At 49.7% G+C, this 24,647-nt stretch overlaps 4 protein-coding genes and 1 long non-coding RNA gene across 6 annotated transcripts in view; 2 read left to right on the top strand and 3 right to left on the bottom strand.

The window, feature by feature from the left end:
- Nucleotides 1–1,242: 1,242 nt before the first annotated feature.
- MANEAL (mannosidase endo-alpha like) lies at nucleotides 1,243–7,604 on the top strand. Its single transcript, XM_045520318.2, has 4 exons — nucleotides 1,243–1,954; nucleotides 3,142–3,251; nucleotides 4,108–4,184; nucleotides 5,303–7,604. Exons 1-4 carry the CDS (start codon nucleotides 1,405–1,407, stop codon nucleotides 5,937–5,939), a joined length of 1,374 nt encoding a protein of 457 aa, XP_045376274.2. The 5' UTR covers nucleotides 1,243–1,404; the 3' UTR covers nucleotides 5,940–7,604.
- Nucleotides 4,220–6,005, bottom strand: LOC141579609 (uncharacterized). Its single transcript, XR_012511339.1, has 3 exons — nucleotides 5,877–6,005; nucleotides 5,541–5,671; nucleotides 4,220–5,329 (listed from the first exon to the last, which is right to left on the bottom strand). It is a non-coding gene; the product is annotated as an uncharacterized LOC141579609 (long non-coding RNA).
- Nucleotides 7,605–8,096: 492 nt separating the features above from the next.
- YRDC (yrdC N6-threonylcarbamoyltransferase domain containing) lies at nucleotides 8,097–11,705 on the bottom strand. Its single transcript, XM_074376797.1, has 5 exons — nucleotides 11,307–11,705; nucleotides 10,643–10,757; nucleotides 10,400–10,519; nucleotides 8,831–8,973; nucleotides 8,097–8,502 (listed from the first exon to the last, which is right to left on the bottom strand). The coding sequence occupies exons 1-5, from the start codon at nucleotides 11,696–11,698 to the stop codon at nucleotides 8,439–8,441; spliced, it is 834 nt and encodes a 277-aa protein (XP_074232898.1). The 5' UTR covers nucleotides 11,699–11,705; the 3' UTR covers nucleotides 8,097–8,438.
- A 113-nt stretch (nucleotides 11,706–11,818) lies between these two features.
- On the top strand, nucleotides 11,819–12,970 carry C13H1orf122 (chromosome 13 C1orf122 homolog). Its single transcript, XM_074376798.1, has 3 exons — nucleotides 11,819–11,957; nucleotides 12,051–12,252; nucleotides 12,493–12,970. Exons 1-3 carry the CDS (start codon nucleotides 11,923–11,925, stop codon nucleotides 12,586–12,588), a joined length of 333 nt encoding a protein of 110 aa, XP_074232899.1. The 5' UTR covers nucleotides 11,819–11,922; the 3' UTR covers nucleotides 12,589–12,970.
- A 124-nt stretch (nucleotides 12,971–13,094) lies between these two features.
- The window catches only part of MTF1 (metal regulatory transcription factor 1), a 40,150-nt gene continuing 28,597 nt past the window's right edge, over nucleotides 13,095–24,647 (bottom strand). The window contains exons 9-11 of one of the 2 annotated variants that reach the window (XM_010959861.3): nucleotides 23,969–24,564; nucleotides 20,226–20,289; nucleotides 13,095–18,817 (exon numbers count right to left, since the gene is read on the bottom strand). In XM_010959861.3, the coding sequence (XP_010958163.2) occupies nucleotides 18,390–18,817; nucleotides 20,226–20,289; nucleotides 23,969–24,564 (1,088 nt within the window). In that variant the 3' untranslated portion in view covers nucleotides 13,095–18,389. The remainder of the gene's footprint in view (nucleotides 18,818–20,225; nucleotides 20,290–23,968; nucleotides 24,565–24,647) is intronic. The other variant, XM_045520317.2, reaches the window with a different exon arrangement.

Here is a 24,647-nt window from a genome sequence, read left to right as displayed (position 1 = left end):
TCTTCCTGGCTTTCCTACAATTCATCTACTTAAGAAATAAATACTCGGGGCCTACTATTATGCCAAGCTGTTTTAGACACTGTAGATATCGTGGTTGATGAAACAAAGTTGCCGTCTTAACGGACCAGTGGAGGAGGCAATTAAAAAAACAAAAAAAAAAAAACCCAATTTTCTGAATGAATGAAATAATGAATAACACAGACTAGGAACTTAATGTTGAGTGAAAAACTTATCACTGTTCTACACTTCAATTAAAAAAAAAGACTTAGGCTATTTCCAAAAAAAAAAAAAAAAAGAAGAAGAAGAAGAAAAGAAGAAGAAAGAAAAACTTATCACTGTCTATACAATATCACCCAGAGTCTGGTATTCACTCAACAAGCAACCCAGGGAAGAGTGTCAGATCCTGTTCTCCAAGCCCTTGGAATCTGAAAAGGTAAATGTGACTCAGGGCCTGCACTCTGGAGCTCAGAGTCCAGAAAGAACTTGGAATATGTGTTGACTGCTGATTTTGTTAGGCCCTGTAAAAAGAGCTTTATGGTAACCATCTCATTTACTCCTCACTGACTATAGGAGGTTGTCCAAGGACAGAGCGCTTGGCAGAACGCTTGGGACAACAGACCTGAGACCAGGCAGGCTGGACAAGAGCTTTGGCAAGCCAGTCCTGACCCTTGGGTTTAGGCCCAGTCCGTGTGACCTTGCAGAAGTCATAGTCTCTCTGGTCCCTCCATGCTCTAGCCAGTGTCTGAAGTGTCTGATTTCTGGGGTTTTTCCGACGTCCCTTTAACCCGGGCTTCAGAGGCTGCCCAGGGTTTTTAAGTGTCGGTCCGAGGGATGAGGGACCTGGAGCAAAGGAGGAAGGTCACTGAGATCAGTAGGGAGGGGGTCGGTGAAGTCCGTAAAGAGGGCTCAGCGGGGAAGGAGGTCGTAGGAGAGAGGGACAACCACACACCCTGCTTTCTTTCCCAGTCTTCTGCTCCCACGTCCTCCAGCACCGCCACCCGGACCTTCTCTTTGGCTGTGGAAGGAGGGCATTCCCTTTCCCCTACCGGGTCCCTCCACCGCTTCCCCAGGCTGAAAGGCGACACATCCTTCGCGAACCAAGCGACTTGACTTAGGCCCCTGATCGTTTGGCCCGGGAACTCGCAGCTCGGCTCATCTCTCCTCCAGGTCCACTCCCCCTGCGGCGCGCGACCACTTGGTCTGCGCCGCCTGCATTCTCTGTGTGCGGGGCCCGCCCGCACTGCGGGGGAGAGTCCAGGAGCCGCCCACGCCGCGCTCCGCGCTCGGCTTCGGCGTCTTCTTGGGACGCGCGCGGGCTGAGGGACGCGCGGGAGCCGGGAGGGTAGCGATGGCGCGGCGCGCGGGGAGGTAGCCCGGCGGGACGCCGGGAGCGCGGGGGCCGCCATGGCCCGGCGGCGGCGCCGCGCCTTTATCGGGCTGTTCCTGGTACTGCTTTTCGCCTTCGGCACCCTCATGGGCCTACGCACGCTCAAGGCTCCGGACGGACTCCCGGCGCTGGGCCCGGGCCTGGAGCTGGCGCCCTTTGAGAGACGTCCAGAGGGGGGCCCCGCGCCCGCTGCCCGGGCCCCGGCCGCCCCCGCCGCCCCGCCGCCGCCGCCGCCGCCGCCCCTCACCGCGGGCCCGGGCAGCTCCCCGGGGCCGGCCCCCGCGGAGGCCGAGCCCGCTCCCGGGCAGAGTCTGCGCGTCTACTCGGACCTGCACGCCTTCTACTACTCGTGGTACGGGAGCCCGAGGCGCGAGGGCCACTACATTCACTGGGACCACGTCATGGTGCCGCACTGGGACCCCAAGATCTCGGCCAGCTATCCCCGCGGACGACACAGCCCCCCCGATGACTTGGGCTCCAGCTTCTACCCAGAACTGGGGCCTTACAGCTCCCGGGACCCCGACGTCCTGCGGGAGCACATGACCCAGCTAAAGGAAGCCGCCATCGGTGAGTTCCAGTCCCCCGCAATCCTGGGCCCCCAGCCTCGCCCTTATTCGTTCCCACACTCCAACTTCCACTGCTCCTATCACCCAGCCTTTGGTCCCATTTACTGATCAGCCTGGCTTCTTACCCCTTCTCTTCTAGAATTCTTATTCAATGCTCACCAAGAGGCACTCCCCATCTTCTAGTATTGAATCCTCCACCTCTGCCCTCTGCCCCAACACAATCCAGGGCCTTTTGCTAGAGCGGAATTGCTGGGAGGGCCAGTGGAAGGCGTTTGCACCAGGGCTGTCCCAGGTAGGGACAGTGAGGAGAGAAGGGCAGTCTTCATGTCTGTTGGGTTTCTAGGTTTGGGTAAGTGAAGTCTGGGGTTCAGAGCAGTAGAACCTGGGATACCCTCTGCTTTCACACCAGGCACAGAGTAGAGCAGCACTCCTTTCTACTTTTGTTGGCTACAGAAAGGAAAGTTTGCTCACGTTACATGATGGACTGTGCTCTATTTGCAGTAAGGGGCCCGGGAGCTTTTCATCAAGAACTCTGCTTGGAAAGAAGTCCCTCTGTAGGCAGGCTGGGGTGGGGAGGCTCACTTATTTTAGATTTTGTCACTGAATTCTGCTGGATTTTACGGTACATTTCTCTTTCTCTGGAAATGTATAGTGAATAGGGGAAAAATTGAATGCCAGATACAATGGTGGGAGGTATTCACAGATAAATAGCACAGAGGCCATCCCTCAGGATTCTACAGTCTCGAGGAGCAGGCAGTTGAGACAAATGTTATTTCCCACGGGAAGCATAAAATGACCTCTGCTCAGGGCTCCTCTCCCTGTGGGACCTCAGAGGTGCGCCTCTCTTCCAGAGATAGGACTGTCACTTCCAGGTGGGTGTGGCATTGTCCACCCATTTCTCTTTGCTTAACTGCTTGCTAATGCAGGCCACAGGCCGGCTGGGGCCTTCAGGCCCCTTCCTGGCCGGAAATACTAGGTTTCCCGCAGCTGCTGCGCTTCAGCACCGCGGGCGTGGACAGCTCCAGGATGCGAGGCTCTGGGATCTGATTTGCAGGAAGAGAACCTGGCAGGAGCCTCGCTCAAGGTTTCATTAAGAAACCATTTGGCAGTTGAAGATGGTTTGTGAGGAAACAAATCTGTTGTGAGGGTACTGTGTGTCTCCCAAGTAACCTCTGTGTTGTGTCTCAGGCGTTCTGGTCCTGTCCTGGTATCCACCTGGCATGGCTGATGATAACGGGGAACCCTCAGATGACCTGGTGCCCGCCATTCTGGACACCGCCCATCAGTATAACATCCAGGTGAGTCTCCAAGAAGAGGTTAAATGCTCTCTGGCTCATTCTCGAGAGTTCCCCTCTTTTGCCCACAGGGATAGTGCCTACTAGAGATCTTGGCGTTAGCGTAGGTATGCAAATACACAGCAAGTGCGGGGTTGGGGTTGAGAGTCTAATGAATAGTGCCTATGTCACTCTTATTTTTTGAGTTCTGAAAAAAAATTTGGGAAAACCAAATATATAAGAATTGGGAGACTAAATAAAAATCATAGTTACAGAGGTAAGGTTGGAGACCCTGACCCTGGAAAGAGGGCAGACAAGGCCTCAACTCCCTAGTGGGAGGCAGTGCTGGGCTTCAGGGAGTAAAGCACAACATGTACTCTTAGCAGGCAGGCTCACTTTCAAGAGGAGGGCTGAAGCTGTCCAGTTGTTTCCCCCTCAAATAAGTCATTCCCCTCACCCATGGCAAAGAAGAAAAAGGATGAAGAGGAGCCCCACTCCTGTTCCCAAGCCCATCACTGACACGTTAAACGAATCTGGCGCATTTTTGCATTGACACAGCTTCAGTATGCTTCTTCCCACAGTTTCAGGCAGCTAGTGCCAACCACTGGAAGCTGGCACATCACTTGAAACCTGTTAGCCACCCTGCAACAGCCCATCAGAATGATTCCCAGAGGCCCTGCTGTAGGAGGTGGAAAAACTTCTCAGTCCTCCTTTTTTTGGCCCTGAGGGCAGGGATTGCTTTCATTTATATTGTGCCCACCACTGCCAGGTCTCTCCTGAACTCAGCCTCTTCTTCAGGCCATATTTGGAGCACGAGCCTTATAGGTTGTGGCCCCTGGACAGATCCTCACCTGACCAGTATCTCCTCTGTTTGTGGCAGGTGGCCTTCCACATCCAACCCTACAAGGGCCGGGATGACATCACTCTGCATGACAACATCAAGTACATCATTGACACGTAAGGCTGCTCTGGGGCCTGGACTTTGGTGGGGGTCAAAATGGAGGCAGGGAAAGAAGATTTGGAGGTGCAGGTTAAGAGAAAAAAGGGCAGAATGCCTGTGTCCCCAGCAACTATTTTATAGTAAAAGAGTACTGGGCTTGGAGATGGCACCCTGGGTTTGAATTCTAGTTCTGTGGCCTCCAATTTGTGATTGGAGGTCAGCCTCTTAACCTGAGTCTCATGAGAGTTACATGAGCTGATATAGGTGAAAGCGGCTTGTACGGTGCTTGCACATTTCATTCATTCATTTATTCAAAAAATATTTATTGAGTGCCTTCAGGTGTCCAGGCACTGTCCTAAGTCCCAGTTGTACAGTATTAGGTAGGACTAGCAAAATTTACCTTCTAGTGTGTGTTGGGGATACAGCAGAGCAGACAGTAGTTACAGATGACAAATCATATAGTGATCCATGCGATGAAAAACTAGTATCAGAATAAAGTAGGGTGTTGTGTTAGCATGTGCCCAAGGAACTACTTTAGAATGGGTGGTGAAGTGAAGCTCTCTGAGACGGCATGTGAGCCAGCACCTGAATGGAGAGTCGGCTCTGCAAAGATCTGGGGCAGGCAGAAAACTCCAGGCAGAGAGCTATCAGCTCCAAAGGCCATACTGTGGGTGAAGCTTGACAGCACCCAGTGTAGCCACAGTGTAAAGATAGCTGGCGTAATAGCAGGAATGGAGGTGGACAGGGCCACATGGAGTAAATGGGGCCCTTGCAGGTCTTGGTAAGGAGCAGTCGGATCTGATTTACTGGATTACAGGGAGGTGGAAGTGGGGGCTGGGAGACCAGTTAGGGGGCTGTTGATGGGTGCAGTTCAGATGGAAGACGGAAGATGGTGGTAGCTTGGCCTAAGGCAGGGAAGTGAGGCTTGAACAGAGGAATGACAAGGCTGGGGAGAGGGAAGGAGGGAGGGAACTCAGTTGTTGCTTAGAGGCATGAGTCCAACTGTGGAGACTGGCTGGATGCAAAATTGTACTTGGGCATCAAGAAAGATCTCCTCCAAGGCTGGCGCTCCAGCTGTGCTGGCTTCTTTCATCCCAGGCTGCCAGCTCAGGCTCTTCTTTCTCCTGCTCCTCAGGTACGGCTCCCATGGTGCATTTTACCGCTATAAGAACAGCATGGGTAAGAGCCTCCCACTCTTTTACATCTACGACTCCTACCTGACATCCCCCGAAGCCTGGGCCCACCTCCTGACACCAAACGGGCCCCACTCAATCCGCAACACCCCCTATGATGGGGTCTTCATAGCACTGCTGGTGGAGGAGGGCCACACCCACGACATCCTGGCCGCTGGATTTGATGGCATGTACACCTACTTTGCCTCCAACGGTTTTTCCTTCGGCTCCTCCCATCAGAACTGGAAAGCCGTGAAGAACTTTTGTGATGCCAACAACCTCATGTTCATTCCCAGCGTAGGGCCTGGCTACATCGACACCAGCATCCGGCCCTGGAACAACCACAATACGCGGAACAGGGTCAATGGCAAGTACTATGAGACAGCCCTGCAGGCGGCCCTGACAGTGAGGCCCGAGATTGTCTCGATCACCTCTTTCAATGAGTGGCACGAGGGCACCCAGATTGAGAAGGCCATTCCCAAGAAGACGCCGACTCGGCTGTATCTGGATTACCTGCCCCATCAGCCCAGCCTGTACCTGGAGCTGACGCGCCGCTGGGCAGAGCACTTCATCAAGGAGAAGGAGCAGTGGCTGATGTGAGGGGCCTGCAAGCATGGGCATGAGGTGCTGATGTCCCAGCCTCACCGGAAGATTATCACCCCTTGGGTGTGGTTGGGTGCTTCTGGGCCCATCAAGCCAGGGCCCATGGAGGACAGAGCTAGTTCCTTAGGCAAGTGGTGCCGGGGTGCCCTGCAGGGACAGGAGATTAGGTGGTATTCAGAAAGGGAACCCCAGGAGCTGGCAGGTGCCTGAATTTAGCCCAAGGCAGCTCCACATCCTCAGTCAGAACACTTTAAAAATAATCCCTTCTAGCTTGGAACTCAGCTGGTGTCACTGAGTCACCAAGTCACTGCTCTTAGAAGGGTGTCAGGGCTCTGGGCTAGCATGCACCCCGCTCCCATCTGCCAGCCTGCATCCTCGCCAGGCCTTCTTCCCACATCCTCTGTCTTCCCCAAGTTAGGGAACCATATTTGAGACTTTCTAAAAGGGAAGTTCTTGGTTTAAGCTCTTCCCAGTAGATTTCTGAACCCAATTATCAGGAAATAATCCTGAGCATTCACACATTCACACAACACATACCAGTCGAGCACCTTACAATGTGCCAGGTGCTGGGGGAAACCTTGACCAGGAATGGTTCCTGTCTTCCTAAGCTTACAGGATCCCACCTCCCTTGTTCGGTGTGGCCTTGTAGCTAGTGCCTAAGCACGGCTATGGGCATTTCCTTTTTGCAGTTTTGCCCAGTGCTGGGAGTTCAGTTCTTTCTCCTCTAAGAAAATACCTCTGTGCTCCAGAGCCTCCGTTTTCCCGAATGGATATTTAGCTCCAGGGAGAGGACTAGGACGCCCCTCTCCCTTTAGCTGTCTGAACTGAACGAGGCCCTCTCACTAGAGCCGTTTTCAGTGCTGCTGTGATTTGTATTGAATATGATGTGGTGTTCTGATTCTTAAGTCAGCTTTCCTCTTGCTCCCTTCAAGACTTCACAAACTCTGACCCCCTCAGTCAGATTCTGTGACAAACTGACATGTGGGATGGGCTGGCCATAGTGCAAGACTGCTTAAGGAATTAGTAGTTTAAAATAAGATTTCTAGAAGGAATAATCTAACAAACCAATGTTGTTTTTTTTTTTTAAAAATAAACTAATATGCTAATTGCAGGGACCCTCAAAGCAGGCCCTTGGACGCTCTGTTGGCAAGATTCTTAGGATCTACTTGAAAATCTGTACATTGGAAATCACTGTATTGAGAAGTTTATGGGCTCAAGACTGAATCCCAGCTCTGGAACCTGGGGTGCAAGGTGGGAGGTGAGGACGTGGGCCCTCCTGGTCTCAAAGACTCCCAGCTCATTAGACAACAGATACTAAAACCCCACCAACAGATGGGGCAGACCTGGACCCCTCACTGTGACTTAGTTGGGGAAATCAAGGCAGGTGGGGATAGGTGAAAAGTGCTGGATGGTGACCTGGAGTAATTTATAGAAGGGAGTAACACTGAGGCTTCGTTCGACATATATACACAAAACACAAGAAATGTGCTAAGACCAGGGGGCAGGGGCAGTCATTCTCACGCACTGCTGATGGCAATGCAACTTAATTCAGTTCTTCTAAGGCCAATCTGTATCAAGAGCCATAAAAATGTCCATACACTTTGACCCAGTAACCTTACCCCAAGGAAATAATTCAGAAGAAAATAAAGCATTTACAAAGTTGTTTAAAAGCAGTATTATTTCCTATTAAAGAAAAAAACAAAGTTGAAACACCCAACAGTAATTATGTTTAACACTTGGTATACATCCGAATAAAGATAAAGGCTGCTGAGTAGACACTGGATTTAAATAAAGATTTTACAGGTATAATTTATTATAATTCATATTATGAATAAATAAGAAAAAAGTGGCTGAAAAAGATAGTAGAGCTTTGTTTCCCAATATTCTTTAATTTGGAACCCCCGCAATCCCCACCTCCCCCCAGTTGAGCTTACTTCCCACCATTAAAACAAAATGACGCCTCTGCCAGGCAGTTACAGCACAGCACCGGGCCCCTGGTTCACAGGAAGCTCTGCAATCTTTATCTTGACCTGGTTCCCGCTTTAGGAGTAGAGACTCATGCCTTTGGTCACCTGAGACTTTTAAAAACACCAGCTGGTGCTTTAACTGGCTTGGGCCTTAAATGCCACCACCCACCAGAGAAGAGGCTCTCACTTGATTCCAAATTTGTTATTTATTTTTCAAAAATCTGAAGAAGAAACTTATCAAAACAAGGCCCTCCTGGGAATGTTCTTCAAGTCTATTCAGCTTTTGGCTGATACATGAAATTACAGATAGTACATCAAACTTCTCCAACCAAGGCGTGAGCTTAACCAGCAGCTTCAGAGGCCGGGTCTGCAGTGTCGGGAAAGAAACTTTGCCTTGAAAAGGCAGACTAGTAACACTGTAGCCCCAGCGGCCTCTGCAAATGAGGCCTTGCCAGCCACCAGAAGACAGACACATAGTGTCCAGCACCAGTCCTTGGGCCCTCCCTCCTCAGGAGCTTCAGGAGCAGGATCAGGGTGAGGGTGAGGGGAACAGCCCATACTTCTGCAGGATGGCTGTAGTGCTCTCCAGGGCACTGAGGATGAAATGGAGGACAGTTAGGGTTTGACTTCTCAAAGCCCGGGGCCCGCCAGAGTCTGACGATCAGGGACCTCTAAACTCTTCCATCTTCCTATGCTCTGTTCATCAAACCCTTGATGAATCCTGAAAAATCCAGCAAAGGCTAGCAAACTTAGTTCCATTCCACCCACCACTTCTCTAAACCTGCCTACCCACACCTCAGGGCAAGATAGGAGTGACAACTTGTTATCAAAGCTTTTTTTTTTGCTTTTGTTTTCCTTTTTTTCCCCCCATCTGCCAGCCTCCCTCAAATCCTATCCTAGTGCCACAGAAAGGAGACTCACCAACCAGGACGAATGATGCCAAACTTTCCAGGTACAGACAAGTCAACCACAGTTGAGCCTAGTCGGCATTTAGGGCTCTGGCCATCCCCAATTGGTCCCCCATCAATGACCAAAGACAAGTGAGGCCAGAGGTCTTGGAATTCCTGAGAAGAGGTAGAGAAAGAGCATGGATACTACCCCTGGCATCTGCAACACTGTCATACTGCCCAGGGCTCATTAGTAAGACAAAGGCCACATAGCTCTAAAAAGGAGGCATCTTTCTCCATGCAGGGGAAGGAACCTCATTAAGTTAAGGTCACCTGTGGCAAGGACACTGCATTTGCACCTAGGACACTGCATCCTATTAGGTTTGGAGCCCCCACCCCCAGGTTAGCACCCCAAGTAACATGTATTTAGAGCATAAAGAAAACCTTGCTATGCCAAGAGGAAATGCCCCATGTTGCTACACTTCAGGAATTATAAACGCGATGATCAGAGTCCTAGGGGGGAGTCCAGAGCTGTGGGCTCCCCCCTCAACTTTCCATCAAAACTGTGTGTGACTGTATGCAAGTTACTTTACCTGGGGCTGTAAAAGAAGGAGGCTGGACTAGATGGTCATTAATGGTCCTTCCAGCTCTACCACTCTGATCCTAGATCTCAGTGTAACTCTGGATCAGGGTAGGAGAGAAAGACTGGGTGGACTCTGTAAGTGCATGTCATCCGTGCTCAAGCCTGGGGCTAGGGCAAGATTTTCCCTTCAGAACTGTGGACTGAATTGTTAACTGAGCCAGAGCACCACTCCCCACCCCAACCCGTCATGAAGACACTGCAGTGGCAGTTGCACCTGGGAATTTGGGATGGGGGATCATAAATACCAGTTACTGTCTTGGATGGGTCAACTACTTGCCGAAAAGGTAAGACTCACCACCCCCACTGCCTAGGGTATAGCCACCAGGACCAAGTAAAGCTTGCAGTCTGAAAATAAGAAGGGATGCTGGGCTCTCACTTACCAAAGCCCCTCTACCCACTCTCAATAGGTATGGGCATGGAAACCCCATCACTTTACTATGTTCCACATCTAAGTTCAGTAAGAAGAAGGAAGTGTGCTAAGTCAAACTGCTTTGTGTCCTCATTCATTCTAAGCTATTCAGCCAAGACAGGATTAGGATGATCCTTTCTTTGACGTGGCTCGTGGCAGAGGTAAGAGAACAGGACCAGGAGTCCCTGGGATAAGTGATTTAACTTTTCAGAGTCTTAAGTTTCTTTACAACGACTTGTAAAGACTTACTGCCTAACTGTGTTCTCCAACAGCTGCTACCCTCACAAAAATGGAAAAAAAATGGACTATACTTACGTCTCTTAACCTTAAAAAGACTGAAAAAACATCATCTCCCCTTGCCTCTCAAAATTTATAAAACTTTTCTGAGATTCTTTACTTTGGATTCCCCCACCCTAAGTGGGCAGACTTCCCACCATTAGACCAAAAGAGTGACTCTCCTGCCAGGCAATTCTAGTGAACCATCCACCCCTCTGGTTCAGAGGAACTGTGACCTAGTGATGTTTCCACGTGGAGAACTGGTTAACTCTCACCTCGACCTTCAGAGAGCTGGCCTGGGAGCTGAGGTTGGCGCTGGTGAGAGCAAGTGGCCCCCCAAATACCTGGGCCAAGTCCTGCATGAAGGCATGATCAGGGATCCGGATGCCTACAAGCTGTGAGGTAAGGAGAAAGGGGATCATGAGAAAGGTTGGAAGTGGTGGGGGAGGGGTCTGGCCTGGATCCTAGTGAAAGCCAAACGGAAGGAGTCTGGGGACACAGGAGGAAGTCTGACTCACAGGAGTGAAGGGGTTCAGGTCCTTGTTGAGCTCCTCTGAGCGCTCCATCACCAGCGTCACTGGTCCTGGCAACAGGTCGTTCAGGAGCCCCTCAGGTACTCTCACATGGCAGTACCTAGAAGACAAAAGGGGCACAAATCCAACCAAATGAAAAGTACTGCTGGTCCAATTCCAGACTCCAGGCAGATCTAGGAAAGGTTACCCCAGGGACTACAATGAGACCGCCTGTCTTCCCTCTTCACCTCCCAAGAGCTTGAGCAGAAGGTGGGGCTTCAGAGGAGCACCCCAGGCTTGGAGTCCACCTGCCTCTGGTCTCCGAGGCCAGCTGCATCACTAGCACACTCTGTGTTGTATTTTCTTCACGGCACTCCCTACTAAATTAAGCTACCGTGTCCCCCACCTTTCCCTTAAACCGTGGGAGTCCCCCTATTACCACAAAAGCGCCAGAAGAATAGGGACCCCGCCTGCCTCGTTCATCGCTGCGCCCCTGATCTCGTTCGAGGACTGGCAGACGCTAAGTACTCCATACACAGTTCCAGTTCCGGATTCCTGGGTGAGCCTGGACAAGCCCCTCCCGCTCTCTGCGCCTCAGTCTCCCAAGCCTGTCACCGGAAACCCCTCCCGCGGTGCCGCCCCCAGCGGGGCCGGGTCGGGGCGGCCTCACCTGTAAACGTCGGCCACGCGGCCCAGGCATACGGCCAGCGGCTTGATCTCGTTGCGGCCCTTGATGCGGTACACGGCGCTTAGTGCCTCCGAGCAGCTCGCCGAGCAGGCTAGGCCGTACAGCGTGTCAGTGGGGACGGCCACCACGGCGCCGGCGCGCATCTCGGCCACGGCGGCCCGCAGCGCCTCGGTCCAGCCGGCGCGCTCCAGGTTTGCGGCCCGCACGGCCCCGCTCCCCGGGAGCCGCAGCAGCCGAGCCCCCGGCGCCGCCGGAGCGGGGCTCGGCGGGCGAAGGAGACGCTCTCTCCAGGCGGAGCCCGCCGGCCCCTCGCTCAGCCCCATGCTGGCAGCCACCGCGGCCCTCAGCCCCTTACACGGACGCACCGAAGACATCCGCCCAGGCCCGCTTCCGGGAGGAAGTGACGAGCCCAGTCAGCTTCCGGTCCGGGAGGCTCTGCCCCACCTCCGCGCCGGGCAACTTAAAGGGACCGCGACCCCCAGGAGGATTGAAGGAGACCGGTGGGGACGGGGCGGGGCGCAGCTTTGCGGAGCCTTAGCGCAGCGCTGGGAAGGGGGGCGGCTGAAAGGGGGGCGGTGGTCGGGCCGCGCAGGCGGAGATGGAATGGGGCCCGGGCTCAGACTGGTCACGGGGGTGAGAGGGGGCCCGTCGGGGCGGGGTGGGGAAGGGGCTCCGACCCCGCGCAAGCGCCGACCCTGACCGTCTGTCTCGCTCTCTCCCGGGCAGGGAGGCTGCCGGCGTGGACCGTGGGAAGGCGGGGCTGGGGCTCGGCGGGAGGCCACCCCCGCAGCCGCCCCGGGATGAGCGCGCCCAGCAGCTGCTGGACGCGGTGGAGCAGCGGCAGCGGCAGCTCCTGGACACCATCGCCGCCTGCGAGGAGATGCTGCGGCAGCTGGGCCGCCGGCGCCCGGAGCCGGCTGGTGGCGGGGTCAGTGGCCACCCCGAACTGGGCCTGGGAGGTGGGGACTGCCCACTGGCCGCACTTGCTAAGCCCTAGCTTCCCCTGGAGGGTGGAAGTGCCTCCACAGCTTTATCCCCTACGCCTTTCAAATGGGCGAGAGGCTTTGAAAAAGTTAAGTGCTAGCCAGATGCCAAGTGGCCATCTCTTGTGGGGCCTAGTCCAAGGCCTTTCCTCCTAGCCTCACTTTTTCCCCCCTGCTCCAACCAGAACGTCTCAGCCAAACCTGGAGCACCCTCCCAGCCAGCTGTCTCCGCCAGAGGTGGCTTTCCAAAGGATACTGGCGATGGAGCTGCGGAGCCCTGACCATCCCCGAGGCGGGCGCCCTGACTTCTCTCCCTCCCCGGGGCTGGTGGCTGGACTCTAAACAATTCCCTTTACAATAAAGGGGCCAGTCCTCACAGGCAGTGGCTGGTACTTGGCTCTCAGCCTGGGGTGGCAGCTCTGCTAGCAGCTGGGTTCACTCCCACTTCATCCTGGCTGAAGGCAGTGCTGAGCTTTGAAATGTAGCCAGCGAATACCCAGTCTGACTACCCGGATTTGGGCGGACCAACAGTGCTCGCCAGCGTGGTCTGGCCTGCTTTGGGGGATCCGGTGGTGTTACATGTCCATTTCATGCTTTGGGGGCTCCTAGCCCCACAGAACACTTTTAGCAGAGCCTTGATTAAAAGGAAACCTGCAGACTCTCCTGGTGACCGACCTTTCCTTTCTGTCCCCTCTCTAAGACTTTGATGGCTGGGGAGGAGGGGGAAGTGGTTGAAAATTGTCAACCATGGGTAGGGTTGGGAAGAAATGCCACAGATACTACCAGATTTAAATAAGCATTTAATTAGGATTTCATTAGTATTTAATATTGCTTTTTCAATTCCAAAAAGTTAAATTTTCACTTCTTAGCAGATATTTTAAAGTACAATATTAAGTTTATACAAAATGAGCAATTAAGCAAACACTATTATTTCACATTCTTCAAAAATACAAATTCATATTTATTCTTTTTTGGGTTTGGAGGTTTCTTCCTTTGGAAGTACTGAACCTGTAACGTTTTCATATCGCTCAGTGGAAGTCCGTTGTTCCCATGTTTCACACTTAAATAAATTTGATAGGCTTTTACATAATTCAAATAAAACTATTTGGGATTTTAAAAACTGTCGCCAAGACCTCTGGCCAATGACTAGTGTGTGTCAAAAAAACAAAGCTCTCGTGGGTCTTGCCTCTCCTGGCCAGAAGGTCTGAGCCAGAGATTTAGCAAAAACCTATTTCCAGCCACCTTCCCCAAACAGGGACTAGGAGTTCACAGGGAAAGGGAACTCTAACCCTTGAACTCTAACCCCCACCCCTACATTCTCCAAAACACAACAAAGGATGTAGACTGTTGAGTCAAACAGTGCCCTTGGGAGGCCTGAGGACACAGGGGAAAAGGGCAAGAGAGGCCTCTTGGCACCACTAGGAGGATAACAAGGATATTGCAGAAAACACCCCTGGCTTTTGGTGAAAAAAGATTTTATGAAAAATTTCCCCATAAGAAAACGAGTAGAAACTGCGTTGAGCTGAGAAAGTGACATGCCATTTTCACCCAATTTGAGGCCCAGAAGGCACACCACCAAAAGGGCAGTGTGTGGTTTTAAACTTTGCTTCCAGTAAAAAAGCTTGTACTATGTACATATTGACATAAAGATCCAGTTTAATTTGCATTTTTCAGTGCAGACTGAGAAGCCCTCTCTTGAATAGGAGTAACAGTGAGAAATGCCCAAACTGATCATCAGCTTCCCCAAAGGCATGAGAAGAAGCACGGGACCCTTTCCCTCACCCCTCAAAATACGCAAGAGGAAACAGGCTGAACTGACTACCAATCAGAAATATGCATAATTCTGTTTTGTTGCCTCTCCCCTCCCCAGCATTTAGGAATAGACAATTTCCCATCTATGTCACAGCAGAACCATTTGCATATTGGATCTATGGAGCTCTGTCTGCTTTGGCTTAAGGATATTTTAAAACTTCTCTATTCTTTAGCAGCCTGAGAATTGAAGATAAAATGGAGTGGGGAGAGGGGAAAGAGGGGGAGTGGGGGGAAGGAAGAAAGTTGTTAAAGCAGATTATTAACAGCTTTCTTTACTGGATTTAATGAGGCTGGAGGCCTTTTTGCTTGAAGAGCCAACAGGGCTGGGATGGGGAGCAGTATGGAAATGGCTCATGTTGCCCCCCCCCCCACTACCACCGTCACCTCCCCAAACATATTTCTGATTGGTGGTGTAGGAAAACTGTAAATTCATTAGCAATAATGTTGCAGTTCCACAAATCAATGGTTTCAGTGACTCTGGAGAAGTCTTTAAGATTAAAGACGATGGACGTGATTACAAATATAGAAGTCTAAAAGGTGCCAGGTGTCTACCTAGGAACAACCTATTTCTTCCTTTCAGGCATCACTGTGTAATGGTTAAGGATCTGGGGAATGGCAAGGGACCAAGAAGTGATGAAAAAGGGCCTCAGTCAGCAGAAGGAAACAGGACCTGCAGCAGTTCTTCAGAGAGCCTGAGGGGGCGCCCTTGGGCACACAGGGAAGGCTTGCATAGATTGAGCAGTTGATGAGAATGCATAATAGTGTTTCCCTATGGACAGCCTCATAGCACGGGGCTGATCGAGTGGAAAAATGCGGCCAGGCCAGGGCCACATGGGACAACAACCATCAAGCTACACATATTGCACCAAGGTAAGTGCTCTTCTTTTCACACCTCAATTTAACTTTTTTTTTCTGAACAAAAAATAAAAACTTTGTGAAAGTATATATATGTATGTATATATATACACACACACACATACACACACACACACACACACACAAAGAAATTGCAGCAACTGGGTTAAAGATAAAATAACCTAAAGTGCTTTTTTACTTTATTATTTCTGTAATATACCAATATGAGGTTCTGCAAACTTGTCCCTTTGGACACATTCAGCATTATACAAAGTCTCTCAGGAAAACCCACCCACCCTCCATTATCCCCATCAGTCCACTGCCTTGACCCTGAAGGTAAAACTCTCCAATCTACTGACTCTCCTGGAGGTGGTGAAGTCCCTTGCTTCCACCCAGAGAGGTCTTCACACCTTAGAGCCCCTCCTGGGCTTTGTACGGTCATCTCCTTATTAAGGTGGGGTGGTGGTGGTTTGCTGAATGAGACCAACTCCTGTTGTCAAACTAGTGATGCCCCCACAAAGCTGGCCGGACTGCCAGGAAAGGCAGGGCCAAATTCACTAAGGCAGTTTGGCGGTGCCAGCCAAAGCTTCCTACCACCTCCTAAGCCCATGAACTCCAATTTCTGGTGCTGAGTAGCACCCTGTAAAGGGGCAGCAGAGCTGGAGATGCCAGTGGGAGCTTGAAGTCTCAATCTACAGGGTGAAAATGATTAAGGTTATCATGGGAAGAAAAAAGGCTTCATTTCACCTGCCAGAAGTCGGCAAACCTTCTCTAATCTCAACCTCCATCCATTCCTAGGTTTGGAAACCACTCTCCACAAAGGCCCTCTGTGGCTCCACTTTAGCCAGCAACCCTTTCTTGTCCAAGGTTCTTGGCACTAAAAGCCAGGCTGAAAGAAGGGGGTGGGCGGAGGGGGAGGGTACTAGAAGACAAAGAAGGAAAGGAGAGACTGCCTACCCTGTGGAGTAAACCTGCCCTTTACAACTACTCGCTGGCATTTTAAGCACACTCCTGATTTTTCAAAAGCCGACTAGATCTGATAACCCCCCTTGTAAACTCAAGTCACCCTCAAAAGGCAGATACTTCAACTAGAAAAATCTGTCAACCTAAACACTGTTTCTTCATCACCCCCAAACTTTGGACAGTGGAAAAGCCACTGACCTGGGCAGGCCCAGCACAAGCACAGCCTAGATGAACCAGAAAGAAGCAATATTTAAACTATGGGTGATTCCAATGGCCTTTCCTGGGCTTCTGTTTCCCAACTCAGCAACCAGGGAACCGAATCTCAGGTGAGCCTAGGGATGGGCACATGAAGAGGGAATTTGAGACCCCACCATGCTACTCTCTCTCAGAAGGTGTAGAGAAAATAGCCAGGATCCTACCTCAAAGCTTCTTATGGGTGCGAGGCCCAAAGAGAGCCAAGGACAACCCACATTCAGCAGTTGCTTTTCTGGGAAGACGAACCCACTGTAGTAACAGAAGTTTCCTCTTGCCTTATCTACTTCTGCTGAGGTCAGTGGTTGCCAGAACCCACCAGCCTTTTGGACAGGCGAGTGCAGAGGGTCAAAAAGAAACTGATTCTCCCAACTAGACTCTTAGAATGGGAAACCACCAGCTGCTTGTAAGTTACGCTCATTTCCTCTCATGGCAGTAACATTTACCACCACTGCCCTCTTGTCCGAATCTGTCCTTGAACATCCTGTTAAAGGCAGGGTGTCTGGCTCCCAGGTAAATGATCTACTCTAGACACTGTCTTGGCTGGCCTTGAGTAATGGCTCAGAGAAAAGGAGAGAGACAAATGCAGATCTCGTTACCTCAGGGGCTGGGAAAGGAAGGCAAAATACAGCTGCTTTCTGCCCGACATTGTTGACTGAGAGGGGCAGCCCGGTTTGTGGAATCCTGCTCCTGGCTCAAGGCAGGGAAGGGGCCTTGGGAGGCAGAGCCCTAGTCTAGACCTTGGGCCATGCCTAGTTTCTGGGCTTGGAGAGCACGCATGACTAAATGAATATAGCCACTTGAGAGAAACTTTCAATTTTAGCGTGGATTGTATTTTATGTTTTATTTTAAGAGGCAATGACTCAGAGCCAAAGGCAGACAGATGGATATAATTCTACACACAAATCAAAAAAAATTTTTTTTTCCTATAACACAACTTAATGCAACATTGCAAATGAGATAACTTATTGCAACATTTCAGGCTTTTTGGTGGGAGGGGAAGTTTTTGTTTTACCCTGAGTAGAAGATCATCGCTTTGTGTTTTTTTTTTTCTTTTTTGTTTGTTTAGAAATCATATGACTAAGCTGAGCAAGTCACATCCTTCTTTGCACTGTACTAGGCTGTATACAAAATCCCGCGGGGTGAGAGGTGGAGCCGGGAGGGGGCAACCAAAAGCCTGGCTGGAACCTGGAACCAGGAGACCTGGCCCGCTGATGACATGCTGCCCGAACAAAACTCCGGTAAAGCCACACCTTCTCCTGATCAGCAAAATGCAGCTCTTCTGCTCTGAGAAAGAAGATACCATTCAAGGAAAGCAGACCACCGACCAGCAACTGGCCATAAGCCGTGTGTCCATGCTAGGACAGAGCAGGGATGTTCCCTAAGAAAAAAATCACTGTGATCTGCAAGCCCTGGCAACCAACCAATGGAGAGAGCCAGCGAACCAGGAAGGCAAAGACTGTGATCGTGTTGCTGGAGCCTGCTCTGCACATGTGTCATTGACAGAGAGCAGTCAACAACTTGCCTAGGGCCCCTGCGAAGAAGCAGACCATCCCCACTGTCTCGGGCCAGGCTTTCAGCTGCCCGTTTGTGCTGCAGCTGGCTGCAGGAGGGCACCTGCCACCATCACCCTGAGCTCCACCGACACCAAGCGCAGACAACAAAACCATCTCACCATCTCACCGTCTGACCTGCCTTTGCCACCTCCCTCTCTGATGGAGTGAGGATCTGGCCTTCCAAGCAAGCTTCAGCGTTGGTCTCAAAAGACACACCAGGAGGAGCAACATCCGACACACTGAACTCTACTGCCCAGACCACAAAGACCGCAGTGCACGTGATGGGCAGCATCAGATTGATGGAAACCACAACCCTTTCATTTAGAATTTTTATGCGTACGAGTAACCTTAACTTCCAAGTTCACATGACAATAAGCAAAAGTGACATACAGTGCAGCCAAACAGTTCATTTATAACTTAGCTTTTTTTCGTTTTGTTTTTTTTTGTTTTTTTCCAAAGATCAGTTCCTTAAAAATGGATGCTCCTGGGATATGAATAGAGAAAATACATCTGAAAGGTGAGGATTTCAAACAGTAGATTTCTTCATCCTTCATCCTTCAAACTGCTGACCCCATGATGGTAGGCATCGCACTTTCTGCTCCCTGCTCGTCCTCTTGTCCCAGAGGCGAGCACTTCTGGGCCTTTCACTTGGAGAAGCTGCTGGTCAGGCCCATCTCCTCCTCTTCCTGCAGTAGTGCTTCAATGGGGATCAGATTGGACGAGGCGTCCAGGCTCTGGAGAGACAGAAACTCTGACATATCCATGGCACGTAGTGTTTCTGTCTGAGGGTCTGAAGGAGTCACTGCTTGACTGCTTGGCTCACAGGAAGAGGATGCAGCAGAGGACGAAAGGGGGATGGGGGGCGGGGAAAAGGTCTGTGGTGGGAGCTTCAGGCTGGGCCCGTCGGGACGCTGGGGGCTTAGCTCTGGAGGGGGCGGGGAGGAACAGCCCTTCCTCCTGCTGGCTGCCCGCTCCTTGGCAGAGTCCCGGCACGCACACTGACACTGACAGGCCTCCTCTTGTTTGATGATGATCACAGGAACACTGAGGCCAATCTGCTGGACAGCGCTCCCTGCGAGAGAGGCGAGAGAGACTGCTCTTCAAGTAGCCGCAGGGCGAGGGCAAGAGGGACAGGAGGGTAAAAGGCTAGCTGAGAGCTGAGCACCATGGAGGCAGGAAGGACGGGAAGGCTGGAAGCCACGCTCCAGGATCTGTGCTGCTTTCAACTGGACCATGTTCCTCCTCAGGTAAAAAGCCTCTGACATGCCCCAACCCCTCCACGACAGAGTCCCTCTTCCTTGGAAGGCCACACACCACCTTAGATGCACCCTGTATTTCCAGCTTCATTTCCGGCCATTCTCCCATGCCAGCCACAGCGGACACCTCCCTTTTCCTGACAGATTCTTCACAGCTCTCGGCTTAGGGGCTCTTCCCTTGGCCTAAATGCTTACTCTTACCTCTGAACACCCAGCATCCTCTCCTGATGCCTCCAGGCAGTGTCTGCAGCGGGCTTATACTTAAGGACCAGCATGAGGGCCACTGGCACAGAGCTACCTACTCCACATTGTATGGACCCTTTAGTCCAGCCTGCCCCGGAGCTCTGAGTTTAGCTTTGCTCTGAGCTTAGGATCTCTTGCTTAGCTTTGCAGGCCTCCGATACACAGTCAGTAACTCTCTGCACCCCGCCAGCCTTGCGTGCATGCACACTCCTGTGTTTTGCGTACCTGCGTTGTACACACACACACTCTGAATTCAGACAGACTTTGTGTGTCTCAAAAGAGCTAGAGACCGAGGGGCAGGAGAAAAGACTGGGAGTCAGGAGGCCTCAGAACTGGCTTTGGCTCTTTCACAAACTCACTTATGACTCTGCAGGAGTCAAGTAATCTTGCAGGGTCCGAGTTTCTTAATCTATAAAGTAAAGAGTTTGAGAAAAGGACGAGGATCTACCGTATAGCACAGGCAACTATACTCAATTTCTTGTAATAACATATAATGGAAAATAATCTGAAAAGGAAAAATATATATGTATGTATATGTATAACTGAACCACTTTGCTGTACACCTGAAACTAACATTGTAAGTCAACTACACTGCAATTAAAAAAAAAAAAGTTTGAGATCTTTCAGCACTATAGGAGTCTCTGACCCAGATGCTGTTTCATTACTGTAATTAGAAAAGAGTCCAGTGAATTAACAGCTGCTCTCTTTAGCATTAACTGTGATTCAAACCTTTTTTTTGGCTACATTAAAGGCTATATCTGAAAGGGAAAGAGCCATTACCAGTTACAGAATGTTAAATGTGGTATTAAAGTCGTAAGTGGAGTAACTTTCAAGAGTTGTGAGAGTATGAAATACTCTGATAAAAAATTGATAAATTTAATTTTAAATTTAAAAAACTGGGGGCAAAGAAACAATCAACTAACTGCCCACAAGGAGCCCACAGAGTTGACTTTCTTTTAAAACTAACACAGAATTACATACCTGTGCTACTGGCTACTGGTACTGCAGTGGTAAAAAACACCTTCTCAACTTTAGATGCTTGCTGCTGGAAAAAAAAAAAATCACATTATGGCCACTCAAATAAGGCAGATCTCCAAGGACCTGAAGCCTCCCAATTGTAATGGTCATCCAAGGGGACAGAAAACCCTCAGTGTTCAGGGATTTTTGCACTAAGCGATGTTTTGTTTGCACTCTGACATGAGGTCACCACACTGGTTGACATTCAGTGCTGACAATGTAGCTGGCTTTGTCCTCTATTCCTTGGCTGTCTCCCAGCTGCCTATTCCAGTTGGTTCTATGTGCTCAAAGTCTCCTCTAAGGCTGCTTTTTTCAAGTGGATGGTCTCCTCAGAGGGAGCCCCAGGGCGAGCTTCCCCCCTAAGCTCTCCACTCCCCGCTGCCTTGCAACATGTCTATGAGACTGGAAAGTTCTTTTTCCCCCTCAAGGACTAAGCTGCATGTTCAGGATGGGCTAGGACTTCCTCTCACAGGCAGAAGACCTCCCACAAAGGTCCTGGGCAGGGTGCTGTAAGCTGCACGGGGCAGCTGCTCCAGGGTGGGCCCTGGACTCAGCCACACCTGGATTCAAGTCCAAGCTTGGCCACTTATTAGTTGATGAGGTCAGGCAGGTAATTCAACCTCTTAAGAGTCTCGGTTTTCTCACTTGTCAAAATTGGGATGACAACCAAAGAATCTCCCCCAGGACTCCCAGAGGATGAAATGAGGTGATGCATGTGGAGCCCTTGGCAAATCATGGCTATTCAGCAAACACTAGCTATTTATAGGATTTCTAAGTTAGACTATAAGAAGTTGTGCCCAGAAATCACCCCCTCACTTTAGTACACTTCCTAATCAATTGGCTATAGGGGTTCTGCTTTCATCGTCTTTTTATTTTTTTTATTTTTAATTTTTTAAATTAGATTTTTATTTATTCATCTTTAATGGAGGTACTGGGGACTAAACGCAGGACCTTATGCATACTAGGCATGCATTCTGCCACTAAGCTATACCCTCCCCTCCTTGCTTTCTTCAAGTCTTATCTTTTTAGGGCTTCATCTTTCATCCCTTTAAGGAAAAAAAAGCGCTTCTAAAATTCATCTAGAAGGAATATGAAAGCTTCTGGCTAAGTCACAGGCAATGACACTATAAAATAATGATGGAGAAATGAGACCCATATTTAAATACATGAAAATGAATTGAGTGGAAAAGGAAGGAGCTGATCCATGCAGTTCCCCAGGGCAGATCTAGGAAAAGAAGATTAAAAAGTGCACAGAGGCATGTGGTTGCCAGAGGGGAGTAGAGAAATAGGTGAGCGAGATTAAGAAGTATAAACATCTAGTTGCAAAATAAATGAGTCATGAGTATGAAATGTACAGTGTGGGGAATATAGTTAATAACTATGTAAATCTCTGGATGGTGACATATCATAACTAGACTTATTACGGTGATTATTTTGAAATGTATGAAACTACTGAATCCCTATGTTGTGCAACTAACATAGGTAGGTCAATCACACTTCAAAAACAAACAAACAAACTCATAAGAAAAGAGATCAGATTCATGGTTACCAGAGGAGGGGCGGCGGGGATGGTGGTAGGGGTAACTGGATGAAGGCAGTCAAAAGGTCCAAACTTCAGTTGTAAGATAAGTAAATACTAGGATGTAACGTACAATGTGATACACAAGATTGACCCTGCTGTATGTTCTATCTGAAAGTTTTTAAAGCCTAAATCCTAAGTGCTCTCATCACACACAATATCTTTTTCTATTTTTTAAATTTTGTATCTATCTGAAACATCCACTAAACTTACTGTGATGATCATTTCATGACATCTGTAAATCAAATTATTATGCTGTACACCTTAAACTTATACAGTGCTGTAGTCAATTATATCTCAACAAAACTGAAAGAAAAAAAAAAAAGAAAAAATGCCACTATCATAAATGAGAAAGTAGGATCATTTTCCGTACATAGCCACCAGCAAATCTAAGTAAATAAAAATGAGAGTAGTGAAAACAATTTTAAATAATGAGAACAACAATAACAACAACAAAACCCAACTACATGGAGGCAGACTAGGTCCTAAAGCTGGAGAGACCTTGCCAGTGACCCTGGCCATCTGAAAATGGAATTAGGTTGCCTCCAGAGGTGCCTGGCACCTCATTTATGGAGTCTGAATGCTCTATTTAGCCCTAAACTACCTTTCCAGTTTGTCTGATGGTGTCATACATCTATCCACTTTCTCCTACTTAGTAGATATTTTCCTCCATCTAGTTTCTACTCATACCTGGAGGCTCACCTGACCCATATGGCCACCCAACAAGCCTTTAGTCTGAACCCCTCATCTGGCAGCACAATGTAGCCATCAAGAGCAGGGGGCCTGGGATTGGTCTGTCTATGCTCAAATCCCAGCTTATGAGCTGTGTGACCTGGGGCTAGTCACTTAACTTCTCTGGGCCTCAGCTCCAGTGGTAAAATCCTATCTACCTCTTAGGATTGTTGTGATTAAATGAGTAACGCATTTAAATGTACTTAGCATAGTGGGTGACATTTAGAGATACAGATATATAGAGACAATAAAAAGATCAGTGTTGCTGGAGGAGTGGGGAGAGGGAGATGGGACAAAGAAGTGAAGCAGAGGAGAAGGTTAGGGGGTGAAACTATTCTGGATACTCTAATGGTAGATATATGACATCACCCATTTGTAAAAATCCACAGAATCCCACTGTACCAAGAGTGAACCCTACGGTAAACTACGAACTTTAGTCAATAATAATGCACTGATATTAATTCACCAACTGTAACAAACACACCACACTGAAGCAAGATGTTAATAATAGGGGAAACTAGGCTGTTGGGGAGCAGGGTGGGGGTTATAGGAAGTGTATGGAAATTCTCTGTATTATCTATTCAACAAAACCTAAAAAAAAAAAGATCTAAAAATAAGGTAGCTAAGGTAATGACTGGCACATGCTAGATCCTCAATTTTTAAAAGGGCTTAGGGAGCACAGTAAAGGCCATACACATAACAAGGGCTTGATAAATCACAGCTGTTGTCATTTTTTTATTACTTTTATGATCTGACACTTTGCCTACTGGTAATGTTAACTAACTTTCTTTCAGACACTTAGACTCTTTAATCAGAATATGTTTTTATGAAAAAGAGATCATGGCCTTTTCACTTTCCTATGTGCCCGAGAGCACCCTGTGTGGTATCTGGTGCATAGCAGGCCCTCAGTGTGTTCAACTGAGCGGCCAAGTCATCTCCTTAGTCATCCAGACTGAACGTTCTGGTAGAAAATGGCCATACAGTGGGCTCTGGGAGCACAGAGGGTTTCTCTGACTTGGCTGCTGCTGTCTGGTCCTATCAGTCCCTTCACCTCGGTCTAGACTCTGCCTTGGAGAAGGACTGGCTTTCCTGAAGCGCCCCTGGGTCTCCGGGATTTGTTGCCTGCATCCCTGTCCTAGCTGAGGGGATTGGATTGCAGCTGGCGTGTCTGTCCGAGTGCCCACTGCTAAGTAAACCTGAAGGCTGTCTCTCATCCTCCTTATTGGATGCACTGACTGCAGCATTCCCTGGGTTTACAGCACTTGGTTATGGGGGAAATGACTAAGTTTAGGGGTGGATACAATAGCCACTTGCTTTTTTGAAGTAAAAGCCTCTGAATGCATCACCTATGGAAACACACGTCACCCTACTGGATCCGTGCATATATAATACTTACCATTTGTTCTTGGGTTTGTGGTGAACTGGTGGCACCATTTAATATCCACTGTAAGTTCTGTTCTCCCATGACTAGGCTGGGCTGCAGGATAGCCGTGCTGGGAGTCGGGGTGATGGTTATAGTGGGATTACCAGTTAGGACAGAGTTGGCATCCAGGGGCAGAGTCTGGACCATGGCTGGCAAGGGCTCAGTAGTACTTTGTGGGTGGGGCGGTGCTGCCATGGCTGATGCCACTGCTGCTGCCGATGCCAAAGCCCCAGCAACAACAGAAAGTCCTGGTACGATGGGCTGCGGGGCCTGGGGGTGCGGAAGAAACTCTTGATGATTAGCAGCAAACTGTGTGCTGTGGGGAACAGGCACTTCTGGAGGTTGTAAGAGAGCAGGGGGGTTGCCAAATGCAGCTTGCTGGGAACCAGTTCCTAGGGAGGGAGCAGGCAGAGGAGCAGACGGTGCCGAGGCTGGTAGCAGAGACTGGGGTGGCTCGGGGATGCCAGGCTGCAGTATAAGTGGAAGAGATAAAGATGCTGAATTTCTTGTGGATGGCGGAACATCACTGACTGACTCTGCATCACCATTAAAACTTTCAATCAAGGCAGCTGGCAAGAAAAAGAAATAGAAATATATATACATATTCCAAGCCTTACGTGAGCCACAAAAACACGGTCATTATGGGCTACAC

The sequence above is a fragment of the Camelus bactrianus genome, chromosome 13 (assembly GCF_048773025.1).
Source record: "Camelus bactrianus isolate YW-2024 breed Bactrian camel chromosome 13, ASM4877302v1, whole genome shotgun sequence".
In the NCBI taxonomy this organism is placed as follows: Eukaryota; Metazoa; Chordata; class Mammalia; order Artiodactyla; family Camelidae; genus Camelus; species Camelus bactrianus.
The sequence above is the reverse complement of the archived record's forward strand: the minus strand, read 5'-3'. Positions and strand labels throughout refer to the sequence as shown.